Source organism: Brienomyrus brachyistius, chromosome 2, assembly GCF_023856365.1.
Source record: "Brienomyrus brachyistius isolate T26 chromosome 2, BBRACH_0.4, whole genome shotgun sequence".
Lineage (NCBI taxonomy): Eukaryota > Metazoa > Chordata > Actinopteri > Osteoglossiformes > Mormyridae > Brienomyrus > Brienomyrus brachyistius.
Genome location: NC_064534.1, coordinates 49,610,269 through 49,622,742, shown reverse-complemented (window position 1 = coordinate 49,622,742; position 12,474 = coordinate 49,610,269). Strand labels below are relative to the sequence as shown.

Here is a 12,474-nt window from a genome sequence, read left to right as displayed (position 1 = left end):
AGGCAAAAAAAATTCTGAAAATTAAACCCAGGCTGTAAACCCTAAATTGTCCATATAGATCCATCATGAGACAGAGAAAATATTGATTCATTGTTTTAAAATAACAGTTGTCCAAAAACCTACAGTGTCATTTAGCCAATTTGCTAATACTCCCCAAACATAGGAATGGAAACAGTGTTCCATTTAGTAGTATTTTAAGCAGTATTTTGGAAATGAAACAGGATAAGTACATCAGGACCAGTCTGTTCTGACGCCCTTCCCAGCAATCCTGTCTGTTTTGTGTGCTTTGTGAATGTTTGGTTACCCCCTGAGTCCCACGACATGTTCTCCGGCTAACACACATGGTGTGCGTTCCTCAGGCCAACGGAAAGGGAACGAACCGAGTGCCTTATCAAAGCCAAACTCCGGAGCATCATGATGTTCCAGGACTTGGAGAATGTCACCTCCAAAGAGGTACGTGGTTGTCAGACCCAGGCCAGCTGTCATCTTGCCAGGTTACACTGTCAGGTTTCCTAGTGCAGGTATGACAGCTCCCTGAAATAGTACAGCCGGGGGACCGTGGAGTGACTTGTTGAAGCTCAGGGATGGTTCAGCTAACAGATTTGTTGAAAGTTAGATGTCTTGCCTCTTGAAAGATGACCAGTGGTAGCTCAGAATTTTATTGCACAAATTATTGGCTGAAAACCTCGGAAATATGCTCATCGCCTTGACAGATCCGGAATGAACTGGAGCAGCACATGAACTGCAACCTGAAAGAGTACAAAGAATTCATTGACAATGAGATGCTCTTCATCCTTGGGCAGATGGACAAGGCCACTCTCATTTTTGACCACCTCTACCTGGTGAGATTCTTAGGAACCTTTGAGATGCTGCATTTCACTTCATCCTCCAAAATCTCAGTATTTCTACCAAGATCATGTTTCCACCCTCACTCCTTCAGAATGTACACCAGCCGGTCAGCCATCATGAGAACAGGGCATAATATACCTTTATTATGTCTTTATTTAAAAATATAAGGCATGTAGGTATAATTATCTATTTAATGAAAATCACACCAACACAAAGGCAAAGCTATATAAAAATAACATTTCTGATCTCTTTAAGGAGAATCATACATCATATTATACCCCTGTAGTGACTATTTGGGTGCATGAAAAATAGACCAATAGCTTTAATTCTAGATAAACATCCATCTGCGTCAGAGCTGGTTTAACGTGAACCATCAGCTGGACATGAATGCCTGCATTTAGTCTTTTTGCAGTTTTCTTACCTTCATCTATTTGAATCTTGAATCCCATAATATCAGGGGAAGGAACATTTGGTACCTATCTGTGGAGCATCCATATATAGATACTTTCCTGTTCAGTTAGTCTCGATCCCACCGCCTGTTTGATTGTACTGCCGTAGTTCAGCTCCTCCTGGCTCTTCAGTAAATGTACAAATGATTTTGTTTTACTTTGAACTCAAATTCATTATGATGAGGCACCTAAGATACTTTTTATTGCAGAACTGTGATGGATTTTGTAGCAGAACTATGGTTTCTAAAGGACACAGATGTGAAGGAATGGTCATAGCAAGCTCTGAGTGGGAGCTAGACCTTAAATGACAGTCTGAGTCAGCTGTTGTGTTGTGTACTGGGGGGAGATCCTGTGAATTCCTTCGGTCCAGTTCATCTTGTGTTTGTCTGCGTCAGGGATCTGAGTGGAACGCCTCCAACCTCGAGGAGCTCCAGGACTCAGGGTGAGTGAGTATCCACCGCATGTGGTCTCCGTGTAAGGCTGGTCAGGTAGTCATACAAAGCAAAGACCTACTTTGAGGAACTGGAGAGTCGGCTGACTGCCTTCTGGAAATTTGGTCTTTGGATAGTTGACCGAAGTTTCATGGAACATCTGCTGTTCTGTATGATGCAATGTGTCTAGCTTTTGGTTATCACTGCTGATGAACCTTATGGCCTTACATGGACTGGGAAAGGCAGGAGACCTCGTTGGACGGTGACAGTTCAGAGCTTCAAGCCTGGCCCCCACAGCGCTAACCAACAGCGTGTGTTTTAGGGTGGGATATATCCTGAACGTCACTCGGGAAATCGACAACTTCTTCCCGGGTACATTCGCCTACTACAACATCCGCGTCTATGATGACGAGACGACGGATCTGCTGGCCCACTGGAACGAGACCTATAACTTCATCGTGAAAGCGAAGTAAGGGGCCGTCTGCCAAGGTCATGGAGGACGTGGATGAGAGAGCTGGGCAGCTCCGTGGAAATGATCTAAGACGGATGCTGACTTGCCTCCAGCCTAGAGTTCATATGTGTCTTGGAGTTGCAATGAGGCCAGATTCCTCACAATCATGTGTCCCGACAGGAAAAACCACTCCAAGTGCCTGGTGCACTGTAAGATGGGCGTGAGCCGGTCCGCCTCCACGGTGATCGCCTACGCCATGAAGGAGTACGGCTGGTCACTGGAGAAGGCCTACAGCTTCGTCAAGCAGAAGCGGAGCATCGCACGGCCCAACGCCGGCTTCATGAGGCAGCTGGCTGAGTACGAGGGCATCCTGGATGCCAGGTGGGGGGGCCTCAGTGATTCAGCATGGGACCGTGCATGAATCAGCAAGGCCCACGTGCCTGCAGGTCTTCATTATATTCATAATTATTCAATTAGCACAATGAATAAGATCATTCATAATGCTTTCAAATGATGAAATTCAGTTTAGCCTCACAGCTCATAAATATTTAAGTATATAAATAGATATGATTAATTATTAATTGGGGCAGTCAAACCTGCATGCACTTCTCTTCTCAGTGGAATGGTGTTTGAGAGCCTGATTATTAAGGTTAGTTAGATTGTGAGAGAAGCCGATTGGGGTCCTGCTGGGGGTGTTGTAAATGTAGCTTTCATTAAACATTAACAGGAGCCACCTGGCAGGGATGTACCCAATATGACCATGTGTGTGTTTTTAAACTATGTGTTTCATCGTAGATTGTTTCCTGATTTGTTTTGTTTTTTCTTTTACCTTGGGTCAGATGTTTTTCGTTTTTCGCCCCCAGAATTCCCCCTCTATTAGTGAATCTGCTGAGCTAAGCTCCAAGGTCCCCTGGGTAGATAGTATAGCCCTTACATCCTCTCCTCATTTAGTTCATGTGTTCCCTGCTGATGACCAGGTTGCGAAATGGTCACTAAGTGAAAATCGCGGTAGCCAGTGACCACGACCGTGCTTAAAACTTACGACTTCAACCTTCCATACTCGGTTTATTTTACCCTTCATGAAGTCGACATTTTTACCATAATTTTGTACATTCTGCTTCAAAGATCCGTGTCATTGTGGCATGTGTTGCAATCCGAAATATGTAATTTAATTATAAATGCACACATTGTTTGGAAAATTAATTTTTTATTACCGTCGTATCTGCAAATATAACCAAGTTACCTGCTAAACAAGAAATGGTTGTACTGCTAACTTGGATCCCACTTTCAACTGTCTGTAAAGCAGTTTGAATTATTAAAGCACTAATAATTCTTTATAGCATCATATATCTCTTGGAATGACTGCTTATTAACTTGGCCTAGTAGACATTTTTGTTTGTCATGCACCTATATGTTTAAATGCATTATTCAATCTGTTTCACTTTTTGGAGGGGTGTCCTGTCAGGTAGCCAGTGTGTGACCCCTGTAATTTTGGACTCTCCCACAGCAAACAGCGACACAACAAGCTGTGGCGACCCGACCCAGATTCTGAGCTCACCGAGGGACAGCCAGCCTCTGCGCCCTGCAGCCTGCCCGACGAACCGGAGGACGTCACCCCCGAGCCGGGCTTTGTGCCCGGCAATGAGGCCTGGGGCGGGGAGGGCGCAGGAGTCTCCCCCGGACGTACGGTCGGCCTGGAGGTGGACCCGTCAGACCCGCCCAATTACAACTACTATTTCCGGAGGCTGTCGGACTCGGCACTGGACAGCGACCCATCTACACCCGTGCGGGCGCCGCCCCTGCTGGAGGCAGAACGTGTCTTCATCGCCATCGAGGACGTGGAGCGTGACGCGCTGCTGGACGACGGTGGTTTCGAGGCTCGCGAGTGCCCCTTGGCCCATTTCGCCCTGCCCGGCGAGGGGACCGCGGCACAGACGTACGGCCGGCCCGAGCCCCTGGAGGAGCTCCGTCTGCGGCTGGAGTTCAGCACCGTGGAGGAGGAGGACGAGGAGGAAGCACAGAAGGAGGAGGCGGAGATGGAAGCACTGGCCCGGCCCAGGGGCGGAGTGGGTGGCTTGCAGGAGGCCATTTCTGAGGAAGAGGCCCGGCTGTGCTCAACCTCTCTGGTGGGGCAGCTGAAACCGCTTCAACGAGAACAGCAACAACAACAACAACAGCCTCGGCGCCAAGCGTAGCTTTGATGTGAGTGGACGGCTGTGCTTGCTAACCCCGCCCTGAGCTCCGGCCCTGGCAGCGAATGCGCTCTGCGCCGGTAAACAGCCGCGAGGTTCGCGGCCTGATGCGTGCCGCCGCGTGCCGGCCACTTTTACAGTGGAGAAATGTCCTCCTGTGAAATGTTTCAAATGCGTAACGGTAACGTTAGAGCACGGCTTTCTCAGCCACTTTTCCAGTCCGTGACGCTCTATTTTATCGCCTCACCCGGACCGTTTTCCCGTCTTTAGGACGCTATCGGCGACAGGAGGCCTAACAAGCTGAAGCCCTCATGCCAGGCGAGCGACACCTCCATGCTGCTTCACCCCGGTCTGTATGCGGGCACCCTGGCTGCGGACCGGGCTCACGTCCTTAGCCCTGCGTGCGACTCCTTCCCCGCCTCCGTATTGCCCCCCCTGCCTGTGCCGCCACAGCCTAGTGTCACCCCCACCCACACGCCGCCGTCGCCCATGGCCTGCGAGGACCTGCGGCTTGATCTAGGTTCTCCTTTGGACACAAGTGAGCCGCCGGCGAAGGATGGGTGGGATGGGGACGTGCCCCCAGGGGACACCGTTACGGGTTTGGCCACGCTGAAGCTCAGCCTGGAAGTTGGATTGTCGGCAGCCACTCCAGGATACCTAACTAGTCACCAGGGGGCGCTGCTGCAGCTGCAGAAAACCGGCCTAGTTCGCCGGCGTACCGAGCGATTGGAGAAGCTTGCGGGCCTCTCAGTGGATGGTCTGCACCCCGGGGGGGTGCTCTCCGTCCCAGAGCAGATGGACACCTCCTCAGAGGATGCCGTGGAGGACATGGAGGTGGACCAGGGCCTCTCGCTGGAGGTCGATGCACGGATGCCCTCACCCTTGCCGGGGCCTTCGGGGGAGCCCCTTAAGGGCGTGTCGACACCCACGTCCTCACCACTGACACGCAGCTCCAGCAGCGACAGCCTGCGCAGTTTCCGCGGCAAGCCGGGCCTGGTGCAGCAGCGCACACAGGAGATCGAGGCGCGCATGCGGCTGGCTGGCCTCACCGTCCCCTCACACCTCAAGCGCTCCAGCTCCCTGGCTAAGCTGGGCGGCCTCACCTTCTCAGAGGAGGACCTCTCCTCCACCTGCTCCCCCTCCGACACCAGTGCCCCGCTCCTTTCACCAGAGCCCAGAGGCAACTGGGACTGGCAGTGGGACCAGGCCATCCTGGAAAAGGAGGTGGCGCTCACGAGTCTGCCACCTACGAGCCCAAGGAGCTGACCGAAAGAGGGTCACCTGACCTTTGACCCCAGCTGAAATCAGTCAGGCAGGCTTGTGTAAGAGATAATAATGGGCACCTCTGCGTCCCAAGCTGTAACATATGTAGATAGATATACAGTATATATATATATATAAATATATTGAAATATATGTATATTAATATAATGCCACATCATATTTATGAAGAATCCAAATATTATCACTAGATGATTTCTGGGTTCAGATTTTGCTTGCTTGAGCTCACTGAATGTGTGTGCAGGTTACCTGGATGACCCACTTATAAGAGGCAAAAAATGGGGATGAAAGGGGGTCAAAATAGCAGAGCGATTCCCCTCGGACAAACAGACAGCAGCTTTTGAAATCTGGTTGTGTATCTTGTTGAATGTTCGTCGTTGCTTCGCCCCGCGATCTGTATCCCACCCCGCCCCCCCCCCATCCAGCTTGAGGTATGAAAAATATTTGTGTGAGCCCGGCAAAAAATAGGCAGCCCGATGCAGTGGTGTGTTTTGACGTAGAATATGACACGCTGAACAGCTGAACATGCCTTCAGACAGAGAGCAAAATAAAATCACAGAATAACTTTCTAGAGGCTTTTGTGAGAAATGGGAAAATCTTCAGTGTCTCGTTCTACCTAAAAGTAGCCTTTATGTGGTTTGAGCCACTTTGTTTTATTTGCAAAACTATAAAGAAAAGCCTCACGGTAGATCATCCGGTCAAAATTTGTAACAACTGGACTGTTATGTGCAATGGGGAGCAGCTGCACTAAATTAGCTACTGGACTGTTACATCTGTTTCTTGGCCTGTTTCCCTGAATATACATATTAGGGTTCCATGAACCTTTGTGAGAGGCAAAAGTTAAAATGTTTAATGATCGACTGGTGAAAGCAATAACTGTCTCCCTGTCCTCGTGACACTACGCTTTAGGAGACAGGTGACCGTATAACACCCCCTACTGGCTGACTATAGTAAGAACGCACTCTCCCTCACATACCACTCTCCATAAAAACTAATATTTAAAACTAGTTTTACATATGTGTTAATTATTTCTTTTGATTTCTTTGCCCTAAAAAACAAAATGAATCATGTAGTTCAAGTATGAATAGTTTTGTTTTCCTTAAGCGACTTCCTCCACTAAAGTTTCTGAATGTCTGCCTAGTGACGTCAACCAAGGTGCTGACGGATTGTTTCCGAAGTAACAGAGAGCAGTGCTGCTTGATTCTGGGGGAGCTGGACAGCAGGCTCCCAGTGTACATGTTGTGCGATCACACAAAGACCTGTTAAAAACATTAGGAACGGTGTGTTTTTGTGCCTACAGTGGAGTGGAATAAAATACCACTAAGAGAGAACAAATCATCGAGTCGAATCTTCAGGTTCCACAACCAAGCCATAGAAGCTCATTTACCACATGTTGCTTCTTGAGTTACCTCGTTTTGTTTGTTTGTTTTAATTGCTTGTGTCAGGAGCCATTTGAAGGATGTCTTTGAAGATTATTTGTTCTATATTTTGGAAAAAATAGACACATGGACAATGGCTTTTTATACAGGCAGATGTGGGTAAGTTCCCATATTGCTCTGCATCGTGTGATGCGATGGGGATGGTGGTGGTTGTCTGTCTTGCATTGCTTGATGTCCATGCCCACCTATGTTCCTACACCCCCCCAATAATTTTTTTCTCAGTCTGATTTGGTTTGAATTGATAACTTTCTACCTCTTTGATTTGTAGGGTTTTCCGTTTTCTTTCTAAAGAGGACTGAAGTTGGCATGTACTATGGTCTAACATCAGCTCAGTTGATTGTAATGTGATCATAGAACTCAGGCTTGGGTACATAAGGACCTAAATAATCTCCCCTCTCCATTTTTTGTTTGTTTGTTTTCTGAGCATTTCTAACGGTTTTCATTTGGAGGTTGCTCCTCTGAGATGTGAAGTTCAAGCCAAGCTCTCATCTATATTGTGTCTTGGTCCGACTGCTGGAATTTGGCATGTCGTCTCAACTGGCAGGTTGATGGCAAGATACACCTGTCGGTTTTTCCCACAAGGCCCGACTGTGAACATGTTGCGATTTGGACCTGAGCTCTTGAACAGAACACTGAAAAATGCTGCCAATGCCCCTTGCGTGATCTTTTAAAATTCTGCAGGCCTGTTGGGAATGCAAATGTCTGAGGCAACGTCCGATGTCAAAAGGAGCAGCTAGGCTTCAAAATGCCGTACAGCAGCCACGAGATGCTCTCCCCCCGGTTATTGTCTGTCGACCAGCGGTTCCCTGTTTGGATATGAAGTGCACCAATCGTGTTTCCTCCCAATCCAAAGGCACGCTAGTAACTGAAGGTGCCAACCGTACTTGGGCCGTACTGGGCTGGGTCCTGTGTCTGGGGTAGCGAAGAGCATGACTCCGTCTCCTGTAGTAGCTGGGATTCTGCCTACTTTGGCCCATCAGGTCTGATGGCATGGGACAAAATTTGTTAAGTTCCGTCTTTGAGAAGATGACCTATGTTTCCTTGCAAAAGTTTACATCTGCTGTTAAAGCTCTGTTTGAGGGTTTAACAAGGATTTCCTGTCCACAGTTGTTAATGTCACAGGTGCTTATACATCAGTTCTGTTGCTACTGTTCCCCTCTGTGTCTTGGCACTCTGTGCTTTTGTCATTCCAGAGGGTACGTCAACCGATGTCTTTTGAATTATTTATTTCCTTTTGTATTTATTTTAAAAAATTGGCACATAATATGCAAGTTGTGTATGCAAACTTATGCTATTCTACCATTGATTTATTTTATTTTAACATACTATGCAGTCAATCGTGTGTATCAACACTTGTGAACTGAGTGTACGTCTGCGTGTAACACAAGCGTTACATGGTTACTGTGAATTTATTTGAAACGATGAATCACATCACATGATTAAACTGCATCCTGTCTGTCTGGGTGAGGCTGGACTGGCCACACTGAACTCGGCTTCACCGCCTAAGGATGCACAATTGAGCCAGACTTCTGCAATATGTACACAAATACGTTATGGTTATGTCTATGTGTGTGTGTGTGTGTGTGTATTATATATATATATAACTTATGTATATAATATTACGTGCAGACATACACATGTCCTTTTAAATGGGAAAGGTACTGAACAATTTGCACGTAATTATGCATCTTAGGGGTATACAGTACAGCCACATCCTTGTTGACCAAATGTTCTGGAATCTTTATCTTATTCTCTGTTGATAATGGGAATTTCAAGGGATCAAAGGCTGGTGACCAGTGTTGGACATTTCAGGTCCAGAAGCTACAAACCCAGAGCAAGATTTTGTTTCTGCCAACCAGTTGAGCATAAAGAGTCAGAGTCACTGAGTCCTCACCTAGTTGGGATGAAGAAACCAGAAACAAACTCTTGGTCTGGATTTGTACCTTCTAGGCCTGAATTGCCCAACACTGCTGGTGACGTTCTAGGATCACTGGCTGGCCCACGAACTGGATGTGAAAACTGTCCAACAGCCAGCAGTCTGGTCAACTGCATTTAATGTTAATGTGAGACTTGATCCAGTGTTTTTTTTTTTGCTTTATTTTTTAAAATAACATCCCTTGAGTCCAGCTAGGCCCCGTAGGTGGTGAAAGCAATATCCAGTAACCAGCTACACACACCATTTAAATAAATTAAATGTTTAATTGATGAATTAACAAGGTCTAATGTGATTTGAAGGAAAATCTGTTGTGAATACTCAGTTCTTTAGTATAGTGTGTCCCTTTGTGGGTATAGTTATGCTGTAGATACACACCTGTATGTCACTTTATCAGTAAAGTGTGATGTATTCCTCACAGAGCTTCTTCTCTGCTTCTCACACCTACATTTGGGTGTTGCCATGTGCTTCTTTCCTGTAATGGGTTTGTCATCCACACAGTTACACCATTGGCAGCACAGTACCAATGGCTCCGACGGGGTGCTCCTCTGTTCGGCTAAATTATAAGAGTTCCTAGGTGGGTGTATGTGTTTACATGCCAGCTAGCTTAAGTCAGTTTGAACCCACTGCTGTAGGCCACGCCCCTCCCCAAGCCACACCCCCCAAGCCACACCCCTGTGATTTATCCCCATGCCACTGACACCTCAGCCACAAACAGCATTCCCGAGGAGCCACCGGCGGCATCGCTACGCTACGCATTCCCTTCATATGTAAGTGCCTTAAGCTGTGAAGCCACTGTGGCGTCCCCCCCCCCCGCACGATCGGGAACCCACCCCCCAGTCAGTTGTGCTGTGTGCGAAGAGGCCGGAGCAGGGAAAGCCAGCCGAATAGCATCCTGGCCCAAATCCTTCAATTCTTCGGAGACGGAAGGAAAATGTGTAACTTGTTTACCCCCCCCCCCCCCCTTCCATTATGCTCACTGTGCCAGATTTTTATTTCCAAAGGTTTCCATTCCAAAGTTCTCTGGGACGGATGTTCTAAAGTGGCATTGATGATGAAAGTCAATGAAGTGGTTGCAGAGCAGGATCCCCGCTTAGTGACGCCGGCACCTTTAGGAAACTGAGAGGGTTTTCTTATCAGTGTCATCAGCACAAACTCATCCGTGACCTTAAGCTTCCTCTCACTGCACGACTGCTGGTTATCAAAGATCACTTTAAAAAAAGACACGACCATATATATATATTCTCCCCCCAGTCTTCTGTCAGGACGTGTCGTTGTTTTAGTTTTTTAAAGAAATATATTTAAGTATGTGCAGTATCTTGTTTTGTACTGTAAAGTTGCTGTAGTTTAAATGCATACTGCACTTTTTTTTTTTACATTTGTTAAAACAACGTACTGTATGTGTTTATTATGGAAATAAAAGATTTTCATTTTATTGCTCACTTAACTATTCCCATTGGCTATCTTTATTCATTACAGCATGCACACAGCCATTATTTAGCATTAATAAAACGTCATATAGAACTAAGTTTGTGACCAAGAAGCTGCATTTTTGGTTCTGCTGTTGTACCCCTGAATTACACCACGTAATTCAAATGGCCTCCACAGACCTGTATCTCTCTGGGTAAAACCAGAATAGAAAATCCAGCCATTTTCCAAACCGTTTATCCTACTGGGTGGTGGGGGGTCCGGAGCCTATCCCGGAAGCAATGGGCATGAGGCAGGGAACAACCCAGGATGGGGGGCCAGCCCATTGCAGGGCACATTCACACACCATTCAATCACACATGCACACCTACGGGCAATTTAGCAACTCCAATCAGCCTCAGCATGTTTTTGGACTGTGGGGGGAAACCGGAGTACCCAGAGGAAACCCCACAATGACATGGGGAGAACATGCAAACTCCACACACGTGACCCAGGCGGAGACTTGAACCCGGGTCTCAGAGGTGTGATTCAACAGTGCTAACCACTGCATCACCATGCCACCCCATAATAGAAAATAAGCAACTAAATAAAAAAAAAATCCCTCAGAAAAAATATGAACTAAATTCACATATATTTTACTTAAAGATGTTGTGTTGTATCATTTTACTTTCACAATTAGTTTCTGGGTTATTTTGACATGAAAATGTTTAATATGTTACCCATCCTCGATAATGATTTACCCAGTTACAAAGCGATAATGGAGGACCTGTCCCAGGAGACACAAGCCTCAGTGAAGTGTAGACGCTGGATGGCACATTAACATCAAATATGACTCACTAAACTTTGCAATGTGGGAAGCTTCTAGAATATCTAGAGGGAAAATATGTATACATGTCAACTCCATACACATAAAACTGGGGTCAGATTCAGATCTACAACCAACGCCAAATGATGGGAAGTCAGTACCTGCTTATGCACTCTGCCTGCTTTACAACTAGTCCGTAAATGAGTAATGTTCTCCCTTATGTCTCACTCTTGCTTTCTTTAAATATATACTGTATATACTGCCAGGTTGATCTGATTGGCTCACAAAAGATTCCTCCCTACAACTTGCATGCCCACAATTAACCAATAAAAGAGGCCCAGTAACTGAACACAATGTAACAGACAGCAGCGTTATAAAAAATGTCTACAGGCAGTGGTGTAATTGAAATGTTAAGGCTGTTTGCAAATTTAACTTGCTCCACTCAGCAAGGCCAATTAAAACAAATGATATAAGCTGTGCTTGTAAAATGGAGTGTAGTAATTCTTCACAACACACTTCAACATTTCCCACAATGCTCCCTTCTTTCTTAAATTTACACACCAAAAACTCTTTAACTTTAGGGACTATAAACAGTGTTTTGGGCTGGTAGAGGAATTAACAGCTTTTTATGCTTTTTGTACCTGTGAATGTTTCCATTATAAATCATCCCTTCTGGGGAAAGAATCATAAAAATAGATCCAAAAGGCGGTAGACGCTTCCTTCGAGGTCAGAAGTGCGCTTTGTTCATCTGTGATCCATATCAGGGTGGTGTTATTGTTCTAGTTGACAGAAGTGAGTGGAACGGAGTGGGGAAACTGTGGGTGTCCGGTTTTCAGACCTCGAGGGAAGGGAAGAAAGGAAAAGCAGGGGAAAATTTGGACACCACGGTCATGTTCATCATGTTTTTGGCGGGCAGTGCAACAACAACCCAATAAAAGTGTAACTGGATCAGGGTTCTGGGTGGGCTGCCATTTGGATTTACGGCATGCTGGCTGAGCTTTGCCACTAGGCAGTACCGTAGACCGAATCCGGTCAGCTTCCGAATGGGGAGTGGGGGGAGAGAAGCGTGGATTGTGCCCAACAAAATCCGTGGTCACACACAGAAGCTCTGGGCACAGCCGCTGGTCTGCATTGACAGTCCATTAAGAAAAATCTGGCCAATCCAAAATGGCTTTTGTTGTATTGTTTAAGTATCCTGTTTTGGTGTTGCTGTGGA

General features: G+C 46.5%; 1 protein-coding gene across 1 annotated transcript in view; it reads left to right on the top strand.

The window, feature by feature from the left end:
• ssh1a (slingshot protein phosphatase 1a) overlaps positions 1 to 7,096 on the top strand; it is a 28,706-nt gene extending 21,610 nt beyond the window's left edge. The window contains 8 exon segments of the mRNA XM_048985251.1: positions 360 to 453; positions 714 to 842; positions 1,694 to 1,740; positions 2,052 to 2,198; positions 2,361 to 2,561; positions 3,688 to 4,318; positions 4,320 to 4,382; positions 4,643 to 7,096. Of these exon segments, the coding sequence (XP_048841208.1) occupies positions 360 to 453; positions 714 to 842; positions 1,694 to 1,740; positions 2,052 to 2,198; positions 2,361 to 2,561; positions 3,688 to 4,318; positions 4,320 to 4,382; positions 4,643 to 5,638 (2,308 nt within the window). The 3' untranslated portion in view covers positions 5,639 to 7,096.
• The last annotated feature ends 5,378 nt before the right edge of the window (positions 7,097 to 12,474 follow it).